The 20,748-nt window shown below is 26.9% G+C and overlaps 1 protein-coding gene and 1 long non-coding RNA gene across 2 annotated transcripts in view; one reads left to right on the forward strand and one right to left on the reverse strand.

The window, feature by feature from the left end:
- The window catches only part of LOC107448822 (uncharacterized), a 16,456-nt gene extending 11,540 nt beyond the window's left edge, over positions 1-4,916 (forward strand). Inside the window, exon 8 of the mRNA XM_087159646.1 lies at positions 575-4,916. Within this exon, the coding sequence (XP_087015772.1) occupies positions 575-787 (213 nt within the window). The 3' untranslated portion in view covers positions 788-4,916. The remainder of the gene's footprint in view (positions 1-574) is intronic.
- Positions 3,688-20,416, reverse strand: LOC147813914 (uncharacterized). The gene is made up of 2 exons (XR_015432614.1): positions 20,220-20,416; positions 3,688-5,365 (listed from the first exon to the last, which is right to left on the reverse strand). It is a non-coding gene; the product is annotated as an uncharacterized LOC147813914 (long non-coding RNA).
- Positions 20,417-20,748: the final 332 nt, after the last annotated feature.

The raw sequence follows: 20,748 nt of genomic DNA on the forward strand, positions 1-20,748 counted from the left end.
ATGTTATTGTAATGCAATTTTTCATATATTAATACAGTAAGATTCAGAATTTGACTAGGGAAATAATTTGAGAACTATGAAATAATATCAAAAAACTTTGATGTGCCATCACAGAGTAAAGAGAAGACTAAAAGAAAATAAAAAATGATGAAGCATTTAACACACTAAACGTTTTACATGGGAAATTGGATATAGATAAATTTGTGAAATTATCAATAAATTTTTATTTTCACTTTATAATAGAAATTATTTGGAAGAAATTCACCCATTGTTTTTTAACTTTCAAAATTTTTGTACTTTCCTCAAATTAATAGAGAGTGACTGAGTTAAGCATTTTTTTGCTTTAATTTGTAACTCATTTTGTGAAGGTGTAGTGTTTGAAACTGTGATTATATATATATATATATATATATATATATATATATATATATATATATATATATATATATATATATATATATATATATATATATATTTGTTAATGTTTTAAGTGTGTGCTTTAAATCAGATTTAATTAGTTTAATATTAGCTATTTTTAATACTGATTATTTCATATTAGCTATTTTTCTTTCAGATTCTAATAAGTATTCAGTCGCTTTTAACAGACCCTTATTGCCATGTTTGCATGGAGCCAGAAATAGGACATTTATATCAAGAAAATAAATCCACATTTGACGCCATTGCTAAACTTTGGACTATGCGCTTTGCAATGCTGCATAGAAGGCCCCAAATATTAGATAGGCCTCCTTTCATTTCTCAAGATAATGGATTGAATCCGAATTTGTGAGAGTTGGTCTTCAGTTGTATTATTATGAAACTTTGAAAGTGATAAGCTCTGAATCTTCTTTGAGTCAAGCCAATGTGTATAGCAACATTTGTACATTTGTGAAATATAACACACTTCTATATTTGTATATATTACTGAAAAATGAAGTTAAATTGTATTAACAGTTGTTTGCAATGTGAGCTGCTTTTTCCTAGATTGTTTAACTTATAAATTGTTATATCTTACAACTCTTCTATATTTTACCTCAGCAAGAGTTTTTGTAAATATGAAAGAAAATGTCAGTTTTACCATAGCAACAGAAAGTTTCTGCAATGTAATTTCAATTGTTTATTTTATATAATAGTTTTAATTTTCAGTTGTTGAAAACACAGTGATGTATGTTATGAGAGTTTTGATAAATTTAATTTGAATTTTATATATTTAATTACTTGATATTTCTTTAATTCACATAGATATTCAATTATATATATGTTCACATTTTATCCTCTGAAAATGGATAAAATTTGTGACAGCATTTTTTTTTAGCTCAAATATTGTAATTTGATTCAAAATAATTCATTCAATATTTATATTTTTTTCAGAATTGTTATTATTTTTTTAAAATTGTTATTCTTATGTTTTTTTAAAAAAGTTATTGGTTTATAAAATATTTTAGCATTTAAAAAAAGCAGACATAACAACTCAGTAATGGGAATAATGTTTTTAAAACTATAAAAAAAAACATCCATGTTTTACCACGAAGAGGGTAGTTGACACTACTGTAAAAATAAGTTCAATATATTTTTTAGAAATAAATTGTTTAATTAAATGAAAATAAGGAGCTAGGTGTATATTAAAATCTACGTATTATAATGTAACAAGGTAAAAATCAAGTTAAAAATCTTTTTTTTTTTTCAATGTCTAAAACAAAAACTTCTTTATAACTATCACTGGAACCAAAGATTCTAAAGCCTCTAATCTTTCTTTTGATATTTAATTTTCTTTAACTTAAAAATTAATGTTATGTGATTTCATTTTTGACCTTTTCCTGTAAGCTGCTCTAATAAACATCGAATAACGAAAAAAAATTTAACTGAGAAATCTTACCAATTTTCTTGTATTCATTTTAATTTTTCTTGTATTTTCGGTGCATTTAGGATTCTATAACTACTTCAAAAATTTTCACTCATGAAATTTAAATGCTGTAGTCAGTTATTTTTAGTGTTAATACCAGTTACAGAATCTGTTTAATTTTTGGTATTTGTATGAAAAGTATATTTTAAAGGTCATGTTATCTTTGCTAAATATGTTAATTAGTGCAATGATTGTCAATGAAGTGCAATAATATTCAGAAAGAAAAAATTATATGAAAAGCACAAAGAACTAAAATTATTTTTTATAGCTACTGCTTTTATTAAATTACTCAAATTAAAATTTATTTGCAGAAAAGTTTATTCTTCATACATTTCTTGTTAACAACAAAAAAATAAATTTAATTGAACCAATTTATCCATACATTCTACTTTAATGTCTTGAATATTTTTCTAGTTGGCCATATTTTAAAAAAAACTGGTTGCACTGAAAACTTGATTTCCCAGATAAAATTAGTATTTCGGCTTTTTTTTTCTTTCTAAATATAGATGAGTTTGATTTTTTTCTTTGCCTTTTTTTCACAGCATATTAGTTTTTGTTTATAGCACATTACTGTATATTGTTTAATTTTATGAAATTATGTATTTTTTCATGTATTTCATAATATGTTTGTTATTCAGTGAATTAATATATTATCATGATTGCATTTTGTAATATGGGCCTTTATTAAAAAGCGTAATTAAATGTGTGCAGCACAAATGTTTTCTAAAAAAGTAAATGTCATTTTGTACATAATCATAGTTTAAAGTATTTCTATATTTCTGTGAATATTAGGTTATTTTAATCAATATGTAAAAATAAATATTATATATTTCTTTTATGTTATTAACTGTCAATGTTCATAAGTTATTCTCTAATTACACTTTTCTAAAAATAAGTTGTTCTAACAACCAAATAATCATAATTGATGCTCACAATAAAAAATTTAATATTTTAATTCTACGAAAGTTTGTTTTATAAAATGTACATGTTTTAAAATTTTATACAATATTCATAATTGAACCAGTTTGTAAATTTACTAAAAGTTTTATTGTCCACAAACCTTATGCCTTTTCAAGGCTTGAAAAATATGTATTTTTTCTCTTATTTATGCATTAAAATGAAAAACATGTGTTGCTCAAACTTTTGGACATTAATGCTCAATCAGTTATGTATGATACAATTATTTTAAATTTAAAATATCATAAAATATAATACACATTTTTTTACTTATACAAAAGCAAATATTAGATTAATATTGATATCTTTTTATCCAAACTATTCAAAAGTAATACTTAAGCTATAGTTGATCAGAAATTAAATATTTGATCATTTTTAAAAGCTGCTTTCAGTTGCTTAATTTATTTGCATTAATTGTTTTTGTTTAAGATAAATAAGAGCACGAAAATACATAGCGAAAATTTGGAAAGAAAAAAAAGGGCAAGATCTTCTTAATTTTTTTTTTCTTTATATTTTCTGTAAAATAATATTTTACTTATTTTTACAAGTTTCAAGTATAATTAATATTTCAGCTTTGTATATTTTGAAGTAATATTTGCTGAATAATAATAATTCTGTGCCTTTGTAAAATAAAACTCTTAAAATCATATTCATTTTATAAGACTAATAAGTTTTAAAATGTCTATGTAATGTATTTTGGAAAAGTTAGAATAATTTTTAAAAGTTTTGTGAAATATGGGTGTATTTTTTCAGCTAGAACTTAAATAAAATTGCAGTTGTATGTTGCTTTAACACATTGACAGCCAATTAATATTAATCACAGACTAGACTTCTAGGCATGTCATTGAATTTTCAATGTTTAATTTTTATTAAATCAAGTTTTGATTACATTAAATATCCAAATGCTCGGTCAATGTTTCAGTGTCTGAATGACAATGCAGGTTATAAACAGAATGCGAGTTATAAACGGACTATGCAACATTTAGAAGCATTATAAATACACTAAGCTTCAGCAATCTAAGCTGTGGTAACCATTGTAACGTCTTAATTATGAGAGTTTGATAGCATGCAATGGAAAAACAAATTCATGTCAAGTTATGCTACTAGACAAAAAGAAGAGATATACAACCCATTTAAATACTTGTGGAAATTTGTGTCTTTAAGATAATTTTACACTACCAAAAGCTTAATACAAGCATAAAATTAGACATAATTCAGCAAATGTAAATTCAGTAAAACCTCATAATAATATTTTAAGTGTTAATCAGGATATTGTTATAGGGCAGAGGCCTCCAAATTTAGCCATAAAAGCTGGAACCAGCCTTTATGGCTTATCATCTCAAATCTGGCCTGTGGTTCCGATCTTGACATGCCAGGTATTGGGAAACTTTTTAATTTGATTGTGCTTTAAAATATACCAAGTAAGTAAATTAAAATCTTACAAAATAGTAATGAATAGGAGCATAATAACTGATATAAAAAATGACATTAAATGCCTAGTCTGTGTCTTAACCATGGAGACTTAGGTTGAAAAGATTTAAAGATCCTTGCTAAAGGAATATTGCCTTATTAATTACTAAAATAGTTGTTGTAGCTAAAGTTAACTAAACCTTATTTTAACTCACTACTTTAGTTTATACTAAAATTTCTTGAGCCTCAATCCTATGTTGTTGCAGAACCTAGTATACATGATGTTATAAAACGTGATATATGTTATTCTAGTATTTACTTATACTGTTTTATATTTTGTAAGCTTGAAAATGTTTATAAACCTATGTCCTTCAGATTTTGAACATTAACTAAATTTTAAAAATCTTCTTGTAGTTAAATCTTGTTGGCTCTATGATTGAAGTCTTAAAATTTTAATGGCACTTAGTGTGGTAAAGCCCGTTTCCTTAAGAAAGAATTTAAAAGATTGTTTTAATTTTATGTTTTTCTTTTACAGAAACCATGCTTATCGAAGTCTTGTTTTATTTTTAAATAAAAATAATCATTGGAATTGTACACAAATTTCCTATTATTCACGTATGGAATAAAAGTAATAAACCTGTTTTATATATTTTTGTTGAAAAATTCAATTTATTAAAATTTTTTTCTTTTTCTAATAGGCCATGTTTTTGCTAGAGATAATATATCTTTCTCAACGTTTGATGATTGGTACTTGATGTGTTTTTGATGAATAAAAGTCAAAAAAAGGATATTTATTCCACTTGACAATAGCAATTTACTTAACTTGACAACGCTGTAGAAGCCAGAGTATTTAATGTTGCACCAATGTACCATAAGTCATCATCAGCATTTATGACTGAAAATCGTAATTGCTAAAAAGGAAATTTATTGCTAAAATTTTTAAATCTTGAGTTTTATTAATAACTAGAATTTTGAACTGCTATTTTCAGAAATTTTCCTAACAATATTTTGCTTCATTTAAAAAAATTACATCATATTCATCATGGCTATAGACAAGATTCAATTGCTGTTTGCTTCCAGCAATGTTGCAGGCGAAATCTGAAAGAAAAATAAAGTTTTACCGACCAATATTTTGCAATCTTAAAAATCTTGTTTTTGAGCTCAGAGATTTTCATGTTATTAAATTAAACATGCCCATTAACAAGTGGCTACTAAGTACTGCCAAATAACGTTGACTCAAAGTTTGATGGATAATGCTAAATTTTAGTATGAATGAGTTATAAGTCTTGATTTTAAATGTGATTGAGTAAAAGGGTGGTTTAATAGTTTTGAAGATTAATTTCGATTTTTTTTTTAAATAAAGTGAATTGAAAGTATCTGATTATAATATGTTAGACAGGGGTTGCTTAAGTTTTTAGCCTAATGATGGCATTTAGTCATACGATAAATCCCAAGAGCTAAAACAATACAAGCAATGACATTTATTTATCGAGGAAACGACTGGTACTCTCAACGTTAGAAAATTTCAATTTTTCAAGGTTATGGCATTTTTTTGAAGCTTTTTGTCTAGACATGTGGATCTTCTCTTGGCTAGCGTAAATCTTTGGTAAGGCATGGAGTATTTTGACCATTAAATAGCTCATTTTAATGTAAGTTTAAAAGGCAAATATATTTTCGTTTTGGTATTAGCTAGCACGATGTCTATGATGCTTGATAAGGGATTAGGTTTTTGAACAAATTTTATTTCATCAGTTAAAATGTTCAATTTATTTATTTAAATCACTTTTTGATCTTCAGATTATTATATTGCAAAAGTTATTTATAATGAAAATTTTAAAATTTAATCGAAGTTGTTGCGGCCAGATGTTAGACCTGATACACCGTAGTTCAGACTATGTTTGATTTATTTGAAATTTTTTTAACAATTAAAGATAGAGTAGGAGGTAAATAAATGTACTAATAAAAATGAAATTCGTGTTCAAATTTCAACAATAAATGATGAGTTTGAATATTATTCTACTCCTTACTGACATATCTCCTCCATGGGTGGATCATTTTACTATGACCGTGCATTTCAGCTAAACATGGGAAGTTTCTCTTACCCATGGACCTGTAAGTGGTTCAGTTTCTCATCAGGGTGACAAAATGAAAAAATTGTCGTCTAGAAGGGTTGAATTGGTCACTTTCTGACTCAAAATTTAACGTTTCCAAGCTCTAGATGTTACTCTACAGAGAATAAATTCATGCAATGAATAATCAAAATGGTGGTTCTGCTAGCTTGTATCTCAAAATTGTAAATCGGCAATCGTCCATTTAAAATGATTTTTTTTTGACTCTGTTAGAAATAGAAGTTCCAGGGAAGATATATCCATATCAAAATAATCGTGAAGTTGTGACAACTCAATGGGCAGTGACCGATGTAATATTTAAAAAAAAGAATTAAAGAAGGGTACCAACTAGAAAGGCATAAGTTGGCAAATCATAACATATCTTTCTTTAAATTTTTGAAAGGTGAAAAACCCTTTTATACCTTGATAAAGGTACTGGGTGCGAACAGTTTACCGATCCGGTTCTGAACGAGATTAAACTACGCACCGATATGAAGAATCGTATCTTGAAGTGAGAATAAGCCTTTAAAAAGGATCATATAAAGCTAATAGAGCTGCAATCTACTTTCTGTGTGTTCACTCTCTGTACTCCGCAGTATGTCACCGCTTCAGAAATGTTCCATATCGTCTATAAATTCATGTATTTTCAGTATTAAATTCAAGATCTGAATAAAAAATTCCTTACAATTTTATTAAAAAAATATATATTACTTATTTTTCCGAATCGGTGTTAACTTACTGTACTTAACGTTATTCGGAATGTAATATTAGTTCTCAAATTTCATTAAAAAAAAAAAAAAACCTTGAACAATCGTTACAATCATGGATATAAACCACGAACTATTCAAAGCTGTTCAAGAAGAAAATATTGTAATGCTTCGGGCGTTATTAGATGGTGGTGCTGATCCTAATCATTACGTTCAGCACGATGATGGATCTGATGGTTCACTCCTTCATTATACCCGATCCAAAGACATTGCTGAGGAACTTTTAAAGCACGGTGCAATTGTCGATTCTAGAGATTGGTATGGTTCAACGCCGTTATTCTCTGCTGTTCAGAAAGGTTTATTAGATGTTGTCAGAGTGCTGTTAAATGGCGGTGCATCGCTAAATGCGATGGATGGATTAGGGGAGCATCTCCTTAGTCGCGCTATACGTTACTGCGAAGGAAATTTAGAAATACTAAGAACCCTTTTAATATGTGGAGCTAATGTTAATAGCCACTTCTCAAACCATTTCCCACCATTACACATAGCTGTTTTAGCCAATAGAGTAGATATTATTGATACATTACTCTTATTTGGTGCCTCTCTTAACCAGAGGGATGTAGTTGGCTTAACTGCGTTGCACCTTGCTTTGCGTAATTCCGGTGTGAAACTTCCAACTATAAAAAAACTGTTAGACGCTGGTGCTGATGTAAATAGTGAATATTCCCATCACTGTTATCCAATTGATCTAGCTGTTACGTACAGGGACGTTGTGGTTGTCCGAGAACTTTTGAAGTACGGGGCAAAAATCAACGCGGAAAGTGATTCTCCGAATTCCACTTTATATAAGGCTGTAAATCATTGTAGCTCTGTTGATGTTGCTCTGGTTCAGGAACTCCTCAATCACGGAGCTAAAGCCGGTTCGTACATGGCTTTTGCGAAGTCACCCGCAGAATATGCTGTCAAGCAACATTTAAACAGTTTAAAAATACCACCCTATGTGAAACTGTTAATCAAGTACAGTACTGTTGATTTCATCGAAGTCTATGAGAACTATTCCTATAGCCAAATGAAATTTTACTTAGAGAGATTAGTAGATTTTGCTATAGAATGTATATGGGAAGTTGCTAAAATGCGCAATGTTAAGATTTTTGGGAGAATTTCATTTTTTGATATCCTTAAGTATTCTATAGATCAAAAAACATATTACGAAGATTCTGTGATAGATATTAAAAGCCATGTGTTTGATATTCTGTGTAACTATGATTTTCCTATTTATGAAGAAATAATATTTCGTATGCTAGGGAGAGATTATGTTATTGAAAAAATTCATAGCCAGGAAATTTTTACTTTTTCAAATTCTTACAAAGTTATTTTGGTTGCTGATACTATTCATCCAATTTTAAATTACTTATCTGACTTTGATTTATTACATTTTGCTTTAGCATATGGAAAATTAAATTCCAAAAAATAAGTATATGTTTCAATGTGTGTAAAAAATGTAAATATGTTTATTGTATATATTATTGTATATATTATTGTATATACTAAGTGTCATTTAGTCCTTTTTTGTCATTATATTTATTATTAGAGGTAGATTTGTAAATATCTGTCCTTAATGTTTTCATAATCTTTATATTTATCATAAAATATTTGGTTATAACAAAGAGATACTTTCCAGAATATGAAACAAGAAAAATAATGGCATTATTTTGATTTATAAAATAAGGAATATTTTTAAAAATTTTCGTAGTTCATCTGTTCAAACTAAAAATATTAATTGACATTTGTTTGATAATCCAAAAAAGCCTCTTGCAGGCTTTGGCTGCCTCAACAGCTACAAATGCCAACACCTGCTTCCCATGATAACTCCCTTCCAATTTCTAATATTTTTAAACCAAATGGCTAGTTGTATTTAACACTAGTTCATTAATTGTGATCATTTGGTTATGAAATGTTGTAGAACACTATGATTATTTGTATTTCTATTAGTAAAATTAAATATTTTATCACACTAGGGATCTGCCTTTTCTTAACTCTGCTCACCAACCCTTATCTTTGCTTCACACTTGTTTTTTTTTTCTTTTTTTTTTTTTCTTTCTTAAAATTTATTATTTTCCTTGAATACAATGAATATTTTTTTAATAGATTATTATAAATTTTATGTAAAAAATATTTGTTAAAAATCATAACAAAATGAACTATTACCAAGATTAAACATTTTTTTAAACTCTGTAATTGAAAAAAAAAAATTTAAACTTAAAGAAGTATAGATTAAAAGACGAAATAAGAAATTAACTATAGGTAGTTTTTCTCATTAACAAGATTTTAACAACAGAACAAATATAAAATGATTTTTTGTCTCTCTTGAAATAAATTCTTTATATTTTTAAAAAATTCAGAATAAACGCTTAGATTAATAGTTATCAATATCCTATTCTCTCTGTTACTTTTGATATTAACTCTAACACTAGCTTATATACTAAAGATTTTAAGCAAACTGAATAAATTTATCTGTAACAGTGGATTAAAGGTAACTAAAGTTAAAAGAATGTTCAAAAAAATATATACCCTTTCAACTGGTCAAATTTCAATAATACGGTTGTATTTCTTGTGGGCTGCAAAATGGCATAAGTAGTATTCTTTATGATGAGTTTAACATTTAATAACTCTGGAACTTACTATTGAGTATTAATTATTTTTTATTTTTTTTGGTTCTATCATACTTTTTGCACATCTTTCTAAACCCCTTTGAAATTTCTAGTTAAATCTCATAGCTTTTGTATAGTAAAACAAAATGTAACATGACATTAAAGTTATGCAAGGCAAAAACAAAATGTAAAAAAAATTTCTTTTGAAAAAATTCATTTAAAATTGCAATAGCTTAAAATAAAAACTTGTACTAAAATAAGGAATTGACCCTTCCGACACATCAAATTTCAACTTTGTAGCTGCAGTTTTGAGAGCTGCAAAATAACCCATAGTAGTACTTTTTACTTAAACAGTTAATACTACTCAAACTAATTATTAAATTTTATTTATTTTATTTGCATCGTACTTCTTCTTCATCATCATACTTCAGGTCTTTGACTCACCTTTGTAATTTCAAGTCTCTAATGTTCATAGTTGAATGCATAAAACAGGAGCGGCTCTTATGATTTTTTAATATAGAGAAATATTGGGTTTAATAGGCAAAGGATTGTTTTGTAATTTATTCTATTAAATAAATTTTCATAAAAAAAGGTTTTTTCTTCTCCTCGAATTAAATTAATTTTTACATATATGTCATGATATTATCCTTGTTCATAGACGTAAATTTTTGCAACAAAAAGCAAAAGCTGTTTTAGGCATTGCATGTCAGCTGCTTTTATTTCCCAGAGTAGTCAGTACCCAATAATCTGGAGCTGGGTGAGCTTCAATCTGTCTAGTACGATAACCAGTTTGTTATTGTAACTCAAACCCTCAATTATTGATCATAAATTTATGATGTATTTGAAATACATTAATCAAAAGCAAACTGAAATGTTAAGAACTCGTTTTAGTTTTATAACACGTAACATTTTTCTTTTATGTATTAAAAAATTGAGAAAGCAAGAAATTATGCTTGGTCAATGTAGTCTTTTTACATTCGCTATATTTTTAATAGCACGTCGCTTTGTTCATTTTATTACTCTGTAGTAATTAAAATTATTAATTTTTAATAATATTGCTCTGTGATATTTATAGTTTGATGTTTATATTGTGCACAAAAAAGCAAGCACCGTAAAAAATGTATGATCTAATGATAGAATTTAAAAGTACTGAGACTCAATCTAAATGACTTGAGGGCCTAACCTAAAATATGCTAATTAATTAGTGCAGAGCATATTTTAAATTATGAAATCAGACACAAAACATTCTTTCATGGTATTAACATACTTTTTTTTATGAATTTGCATAATTTACCTACTCACAAAACATGAGGGTTAACTTAAATTTGGAAAATGTAATATTAATAAGTAAGGCTGTAAAGCAGTCGAAAATTTGGATCCAGCAATGTTAATTTTACTTTTTGCATATTTCGCCATATCTCAAAAACATTTTCTCTACCATGTATTAGTGCTATAAGTTTAAATTGGTAGGTAGAGTTAATTAAAATTGCTCTTGAAATAAATTATTTATTAATTATTATTCAGCGCTATTAAGTATTATTATTAGTGCTATTAATTATTGTTATTCATGCTATTAATTATTGTTATTCATGCTATTAATTATTATTAATTATTCAGTGCTTAAAAAAACTTGTTTTTGTATGGTAATAATCTTTATCACTTGATCCATTAAAATTTTAAAAATTAAGACTTAATCAAGTGCTTTGACATGCAAGTGGAAAAATTTTTCAAAAGTGGAGTTAATCAATGTGTGTATATTTCTTTCGTCTCATATTTCAATAGAATTCACTGATTTGTAATCTCAGAACAAACAAGGTAAACTAAATTTAGTTTTTAAAAATTTGCTTGGACTTCATAATACTTTGTATTGACACATGAAGTTTTTTTGTGCAAAATTTATAGATTTGGTACTTTTATTTTCAGTTCTAACCTTAGATTTTCCATAGCAGACATTTTGTACTTTAAGAACATGTGACTTTATAATACTATTAATCGCCAAGACCAAAGATGCTTGGTGAAAACTTCTGTAGAACGGTAATGTACACTCAGGGCAATTGAGTTAATGAAGAATGTGTAAGAAAGCTTTTGTGCATGTAATTATTCTGTGTAATATGCAGTTTCTTATGTTATTTATTCCAGCACAAGAATAACCCTCCTTTCAGCAGAATAAATTGTAATTGATTGATTGAAAGCAATTTGCAGCATTGTTTATTTAAAGAAAAAAAATCATGAACTTTTGATATTATTCAAGAATGGTCAATATATGTACTAAAATACACTACACTAATAAGTAATTTCTTTTCACTGTTTGAAAAATCCATACATGTAAATTTAGAACTGAAATGTATACAATAGCTTCAATAAAACTGGTTTGTAAACAGTATATATGATACTTTCTTTAGACAGATAAATTAGCTTAAGTAATTTAACTGAACATTCCTTTTTTCCACTTCATCAATACATGTTGGTCATTTTGTTATTTTTTCAAAATTTTTTTATCTTTCTAAGAATATAAATAATTCGTGTTTTAATATTTGTATTGTTATATTCAGCTGACTAAGATAAAATGATTCCTATTAGATTGCCACTGTGAACACTATGTGTTCACAGTGTTTCAATATGAATCACAAAATTTGTAAAATCATTTATTTGGATGAGAAACCAAATGCAAAGGAATGAAATTGATAAATAATTAAATAATGGCCTGCTGCTTTTCCTTTTATATTTAACAATAATTTTATTATTTTAATCAATTTTTTTTCTCCAGCAAATACAGAGTACACCTTTGATCGTATTTTAAAATTTAATTGAAATCAATTTTTTATTTTCTTCTCTTTGTCTTTCCACCTATAAATATAAGTATAATATTTATGTGTTTTAAACTCTAGGGAATCACAGCCAAATCAATGGAAATTTCATGTACCGTGCGCATTAAAAAAAGCCTCAGCTTAATTTCTCTCATTTGAGCTGACGATAATTTAAGTTACAAAAAATGTATTTTCTCTGATTAAACATACCTTTTTTACCCTTACGAATTTGGATTCTTGAATCTCGAAATGTGAGAGAAAGGTAGCTGCAATCTGGAAAATTTGGTCTCAATTGTTTAGGTAAGAGAACGGCCATAAATATTCCATCTAAATTTTGCATTTTTTCTTTTGAAATTATGCAGTCTTAAAAAATTTGTTTACCTTACATTTCCAAAACTTTTCTAATATTAGTAAATTAAATAATTATAAAAATTAATCTTAATTTTTTATATGCTTATAAGCAACATAAATTCCATCAACAGGTTTCAGAAAAATAATGGGTGTTATCTCTTAGTTGTATTATACGCTAACGAAAAATACCGCGTAACAAAATTTTTTTTTTACTGAAAAAAATTGCATTTATTTTCTTTTATTATCACTTATCAACTTTCACTCTGAATGTTTTTTTTTAAAAATAAATCTTGCTTTTTTTTAAAAAAAATTAATCTTGCTTTTTAGCGAATAAATAATTAGTTATGAAAAAGATTAAAAAAAAGCCATGTCAGTTTAAAAAGAAGGAAAGAAGAAACTATTTTTTAATCATGGTAGCAGAAATCTTGTAGAACGCTACAGGTTATCATTAGCATCTGCAAATTTTTTATCGTCGCATCGCAAATGGCTAAAAAATGGAGAAAAAGTAAGGAATTAAAGGAAATAATTTTTTTTTCCATCCTGATTGATGAAAGATAAGAGGCAATTCTACCATTTTCAAATGTGACGTAAATAGATTTCCTTAAAAGTTTAAAACTGAAATTATTCCCCTTGCATATACAAAGCTTTTGTGAACTGTCCAAAAATGTTTTTAATTTAAAACTAAAAAGTAATTTGCAGATATTAAGCTAAAATTTATTTTCCAAAAATTCAAAGTCATTTCCTCCGAATAAATGGAATTTAATTACAGAAAATTGAAACAAAAATTTTTTTAAATTAATTTCTAAAAGATTTCCACTTGGTTTCAGGCCGCTTCGAATTTCAATTAAGGAGGTAAATTTTTTTTAACAGTATAAACTTTTTGAGAATACTTTTTATTAGCTTCCTATATGCTAATTTTGCTTTATACTTGTCAGATTAAGCAGTAAGCCCAATTATCACAATAATAATCTGGAATGGCAGACAATTATGAATTAATGAACACCGTGCTGCAAATTGATTCAGTAAATTCTTCTATGCGATCCCTAACTAAAGAGGTAATCTGGTACCATTCGTCAGAGTTTTACCAGGGATAGGTTACTACTTTAAAGTTTTAAGTGTCAAAATAATTTAGCTTTATAGTAGTTATAGTCAGGGGTGCCTACCAAGGCTGATGGAAACCTCACCCCTAAAATTTAAGAAAAATCTACCCCTTTCCAGCAAACACAAAGAATAAAAATGCTTTATTTATAAAACAATCTGTAATATGAGTATGCGAATCCCTCGTTTACTTCGGGCGAAATCCCATGATTTATAAAATTTAAAATTGCTTTATAAAATTGTGTGATGGAGGGTTCCACATCTACTTTTGTTGGATACCATCACATGTTGGCATACGCGGAAACGACCTTGCAGATATTACGGCTAAAACCACCCAAAATGTAAGCAACCTTATAACATCTCTTGATTTTAAACGAATATGTAAAGCTACAGTATACAAGGTTTGGAAAGAACATTGGAATAAACAAATTAATAATAAACTGCACGAAATTTATCCTAATATTGACAACTTCAAAACAATAGATATTGAACGCAAAACCCAGGTTATTATTAATAGACTGCGCATTGGTCATTCCCGTTTTACTCACATGCATTTACTAAAATCTGAACCTGCACCTAGTTGTTCTCTATGTCATGTAAACAATACTATTAAACATATTTTAACAGACTGCGAACGATTCAAAAATTTGAGGAATAAGCTTTTTGGCAGCTTTTATCCTAATCTTCAATTTTTACTTGGTGACCCTATACATGATATCACAACCTTTTAAAGTTTAAAAGAACTATAGGACTATATCCTCAGCTTTAAAATAATACAGTAATTTAACTTAGATACCGACTTTTAACCTAGTGCATGGCGCAGCATAGCCACTTCTGGCTCTTGTGCCAATAAAACCAACCAACCCTCGTTTACTTCACTGTTAACTGTTAGTAATATTTTGTAATGCTTAGTTTTCTTGAAATTTACATTGTTGAAACGAATTAAGACAAAAAAAAGTCCCTTTAATAAGATTGCAATGCAAAATTGACACACAAAGTAGTCATGTGCTATTACTCGATTAACAACTTCATTCGCTTCAAAAATATGGAAATAACAGTCTACATGGCTCCCATTTTCAAGACTTGCCAGACGTGAAAGAGAAGAAACAAAAGTGATTTGAAATACAAAACTTAAAATCGCAATGCCAAAATTATTTTCAGCCCCGTCATATCAGCTCACTTTGATGACCTAAAATTTTGTTTTATTCATACGAATGTTGATTCCCTTGTTAACGACATCAGTTCTTCACCACCACTCCATAACACGTGGTAATGCGTTTTACCCTGGTTTGCCTCTCTCGGTCACTGTGGTTTCTCTTCGTCTGTTTTTCTCCCGGCTACTGTGGTTTTTGTAGTTTTGTTTCTTATCTTTTTATTTTCCGATTTTTTGTGAGCAACTTTAAGTTTTATGTTTCAAATCAAACTTTTGTTTCTCCTCTTTTACGTCTGGCAAGTCTTGAAAATGGGCTTCTGTTATTGAGCGCTTGAAATATGTCAAATGTTGTTTCCATTTTGTATATTTTTGAAGCGAATGAAGTTTTTAATCTAGTAATATCTTACCGCTTCAGTTTCTGGGTATTATTTATTTATTTATTAGTCATGTATTAGTCCTAAGAATTATGTGAACTTCACAATCGATTTAAAAAGTTACATTTCTTTAATTGTGTATAATCGTATCATATTTAATGCATCAATTAACTGTAGTTTCTCAGAAGGTTAACCTTGTGATAAGTTAAAATTATATTATTAATAAGAACAAATTTAGAATTCAAGTTTCCTTATAATTTAATTAAAATATTTGTGTAAAGTTTCTTTCCGTATACTTCAAACTAATTTAACAAATTATTTAATTTTTAAAATTTGTTACATTTAATTCAAAAGGAATTCTTTTTTTACACCGTATATTTTTACAGAGATCTTTTTTTCGATGTTTTATTTTGCTAGCTGTTTTTACAGTGTTTTTTCTGGTGCTTTTTTTCTTTATTTACATGGGAGAACACAAATTTTCAAGTGAAACGACATGAAATTTCAATCCTGTTCAAACATTGCAGTTGTAATTGAAAAATTTCAAAGAATTCGGAAAACAAGAAAACAATAATTATGCTAACAATGCTGACTTGAGTTCAAAAATCCGAGGGGGTGTATGAAATTTTGTTTTTATTTAGTAATTAACACTCTTTACATACATTAGAAGGCACACAACCCTGCTCGCTATTGTTCACAAGCCCCAAAAATTGTTTATACTGTCCTTTTCAGATATTTTCGCTAGCTTATTTCACCAACAAAAGATTAACAATAAAAGGGCAAAAAAAAAAAGAAGAAAAAAGACAGTAGTGAGGATTAATATTAGTTCCTTTTTTTAAATTTGAAACTAGTATATTAAAAATGTTATTCGTTACGTGATCTGAATTTACTTTTAAACCGTATTATTTTACTTTTTCTTTCAAATGAAGTAATGAGTATTTTGCCAATTACAAAACACATTTTTAGTTTTTAATAAAAGTAAATCTAAAAGAGAGAAATCAACGGGTGAATTTTAAAAATCTTTATTTATTTACATAAATATTAACATCGGGCCCAGTAGTTAAAATAATAAAAAAAATTTAATGATATCACCATGTTATCTTTCAAATAGGTAAAAAATATTTTTCCCCCATTAATTCACAGGAATAATAATAATGAATTTCATTAAAGAGAGCCATAAAACAAACTTTGTAAGATAAAATAAAACTTACGAAAACTAATTCGAAATTTGAAGGAAAAAAAATGAACTAAAATATTTTATCTTCAAATAAGTAAAAAAAAGTTGCTGCAATAAAATGTAATTTTTTTTGCGATTAGTTTTTCCTTCTTATCGAAAAAAAGAGCTGAAAAAAAAAGTGATTAAAAAATTCTTATTTCATTAACTAATTCAAAATTTACACCAAGTTTGACGTATCTTCGGCCATAAGAAGACGTGGCTATAAAAAATCCCTTAAGTGTCGCAAATCATTTTCAGTAAAGTTAATTACACCGTTAAAAAAATGTTAAGCTTTACTTTAAAATAATTCGAAAACTTAGGTTTGCGTCAATCATATTTTCAAGTCAAAGTGCCAAATGGCTTTTAATTTTTGTGTTAAGAGAGTGAAAAGCACGATAGATGAAATTTTTCTAAAACAGTGTAACGACTAGGATGGCATTATTTTTTAAAATTTTATTTATATGTATTTATATATAAATATGTATACACATATATATAAATAAATATGCATATAAATATGTATACATGGAGAGTTAATTAATTTTTATTTTAATGAAACATATGTAGGTATTAAGATGTAGTTATCATTTACGACTTACACTTGCGTAATATATGAATATAGATATATATGTATATACATACAAGAAATTATACAAATTTCAGCTTTAACTGTATTCTTCTTTTTAAGATGAATTTCAAATATAAGAAGGGAGAAATAAAAACGACTGATAAAAGTAGTCCACCAAAAAGATTTTACAAAATATCCCCCCCCTCCTCAAAAAAAATAAAGATAAAATAAATTAAAATAAAATTCATGATCTAGTCCAACTGAACGGCTGATAACAAATGTGCTTATTTGTTATTTTGTTATTTTATGAAATCGTGATTTGAAGCCTTAATAAATTTGACCAGAAAAAAGACACTCACTGAAAATAATTTTTTCTTTTTAAATAACGTATTCCCCTACCAAAATTGTAATATTTTTTTAATTTTTTTTTATCGAAGATAGAATAATATGACTAGGAAAATCCTTCATCAAAAATTATCTTTAAAACTATATCCCCCCCCCCAAATAAAATATAATAATAAAAAAATAACCATTTCATAAAAAATACTTTTTCAGTAATCACAAATATCCCTTAAGAAGATGGTTAAGAAACTGATACCCCTATTTAAGTAACTGCAAAAAATATCTGAAATATTTTTTAAAAGTATCTCTTCTCCAAAAAAATTGTCTAAGGAGAATTGTCCCCCCCCCCCCGATACACCCCAGTGGGCATCCCTGATTATAGTCAAAGGCTAGCGATATTTTTGTATGTATGTATTGGAGAAATATTATAGAAATTCTTTTTGTAAGTCATCATTTTTTAGTTTTCTTAGCATTTTAAAACATACCCAATACATTGCACTGATGCACAACGGGAAGGGGGCAGTAGCCTATTACCAATGTTTCTTAAGCGAAATACAGTAGAAAATCGTTAAAAATGATATTTTGATTAGGGTTAATGTGTGTAAGAAACTTAAGTAAAATTAATAATCTTACAATTCTATAAAATATTTAATTCCATGTTGCAAAAAAAAAAAAAAATGCTCGTTTTTCCCCCAATTTTTTTTAATGATATATTTGAAATCAGAGCAGAATGTTCCATGACTAAACAGCAATTCAAATTCATTTTGCAGGCAAAAATTTAAACTTAGTTGATCAATGCAATTACTATAGTTTTAAATTACTGAACATCTTATTTAATAAAAAATATAACATACACGGATTTTTTCAAATGCAGCATCATTTGTGAATATTTCCAGAAATTTTGTCATTTTTGGAGGAATAAAAAAATGGTAGAGCACATGTTTATAAATTTTTATTTGTAATATACATGTAAAATGAAGTATGTTTATGTTTTTAAACTTGGCTGAATGCTTTTCAAAAATTAAAAGAGAGGAAATTTTGAAAAGTATTTTAAATGTGTATAGTATTTTTTGAAAATAATTGAATGACATATAAGTTTTAAAATAATGTCTGTAAATAAATATATGTGTGTCTAGATAAATATGCGAAAGAAAAAGAAAAGAACTTTTCGTTTCGATAAAGCAATCATTAATGTTAATCATTTTATCAAACAAAAACCACCTATGTTTTTCTTACCTTATTTCATGTTAAAATATATTAATGTTAATTTAAATAGAAATAATTTTTAAATTAAGCAATCTTATTTTTTCTCATAAAAAACTCAAATATAAATAATGCAGACAAAAGAAATTGTTCTCTTCAAAGAATAATTGAAGTCACTTGGTGAGAAACACAAGTTTAACAACTAAAAAATTGTTTACTATCCGATTTGACGGAAGGGCCGAATTTTTATGTCGGGATTTCGAGAGCGCGATTTCGGGTGAAAGCACAAAAACAGAGAGGCAAAAAGTTATAAATGCAATTACTATAGTTAAATTGCTGAACATCTTATTTAATAAAAGTGCAACACATGCGGATATTTTCAGATGTAGCGTCATTTTTTTTTAGTATTTTCAGAAATTTAGTCATTTTCGGTGAAAAAAATGGTGGAGCACATGTTTATAAATTATTATTTTTATATGTTATCTACATGTGAAATAAAGTATGTTTTTAAACTTGGCTAAATCCATTTTCAAGAGAGGAAATTTTGAAAAGCATTTTGAATGTGGATAGTATTTTTTTAAAGCACTTTTGAAAATGATTGAATTACATATTTGTTTTAAAATAATTATTGCAAATAAATATAATTGTGAGGATGTGTGTGTAAATAAAAAAAATAATTTTTCGTTTTGGTAGCGCAATCATTAATGTTAATTCGTTTTATCAAACATAAACCACCTATGGTTTTTTTACCTTATTTTTTGTTAAAATGCATTGATGTCAATTTAAAAATGATCTAGAAATTACTTAGAATTAAAAAAAAAAAATGTTTGACTCTTTTTTTTTTTTTTTTTTTTTTTTTTTTTTAAATTGGCATACTTTTACCTGTATCTTTTCAGTTCTAGTAGTTCGGTAATTCGTTTTATCAATCATAAACCACCTATGGTTTTTTGCCTTATTTCTTGCTAAAATACATTAACGTCAATTTAAAAATGATCTAGAAATTATTTTGAATTAAAAAAATATTTTTCATTCTTTTTTTTTTTAAAAAAATTGGCATACTTTAACCTGTATTTTTTTAGTTCTGTAAGGCTCCATTATTAATATATTACATATAACATATATTACATATAACATATATTACATATAACATATATTACATATAACATATATTACATATTATTAATATATTACATATAACATATATTACATATAACATATATTACATATTATTAATATATTGCATGTGAAAATAATGACTGCGAAGCAATCTTAATTTTTCCCATAAGAAACTCAAATATAAATAATGTAGACAAAAGAAATTGTTCTTAATAAGAACAAAATAAGAGCAACGAGCTAAACAACTAAAAAATTGCTTACCATCCGATCCGGTAGGACTTAATTTTTATGTCGGGATTTCGAGGGTGCGACTTCGGGTGAAACTATTTTGTTCTGACGTTGGATGAGATATGTAGCCTGTTTTTGTTTTTCTCTTGCCCGTATTGCAGTTTTTATTTTATGTTATGTTTCTTTCCTAACCTAATAGCTATATGTATTTACATAAACCCATTACCCACTCTAATCACAAGTATTTATGAATGTATTTGTATTTTAGTATTTATGTATTTGTATTTTAGTATTTATGTATTTGTATTTTAGTATTTATGTATTTGTATTTTAGTATTTATGTATTTGTATTTTAGTATTTATGTATTTGTATTTTAGTATTTATGTATTTGTATTTTAGTATTTATGTATTTGTATTTTAGTATATATGTATTTGTATTTTAGTATACAAAATGTATTTTAGTTTTTTTTAATTATAAAAAAACCCAGTCTAATAGTTATTAAAAAATCTGTTGAATTATCGGAATTATATTTGTACTAAAATAAAAAATCCCCAAAAAGT

The sequence above is a fragment of the Parasteatoda tepidariorum genome, chromosome 3, assembly GCF_982258835.1.
Source record: "Parasteatoda tepidariorum strain Cologne lab strain chromosome 3, Ptep-v5.0, whole genome shotgun sequence".
NCBI lineage: Eukaryota > Metazoa > Arthropoda > Arachnida > Araneae > Theridiidae > Parasteatoda > Parasteatoda tepidariorum.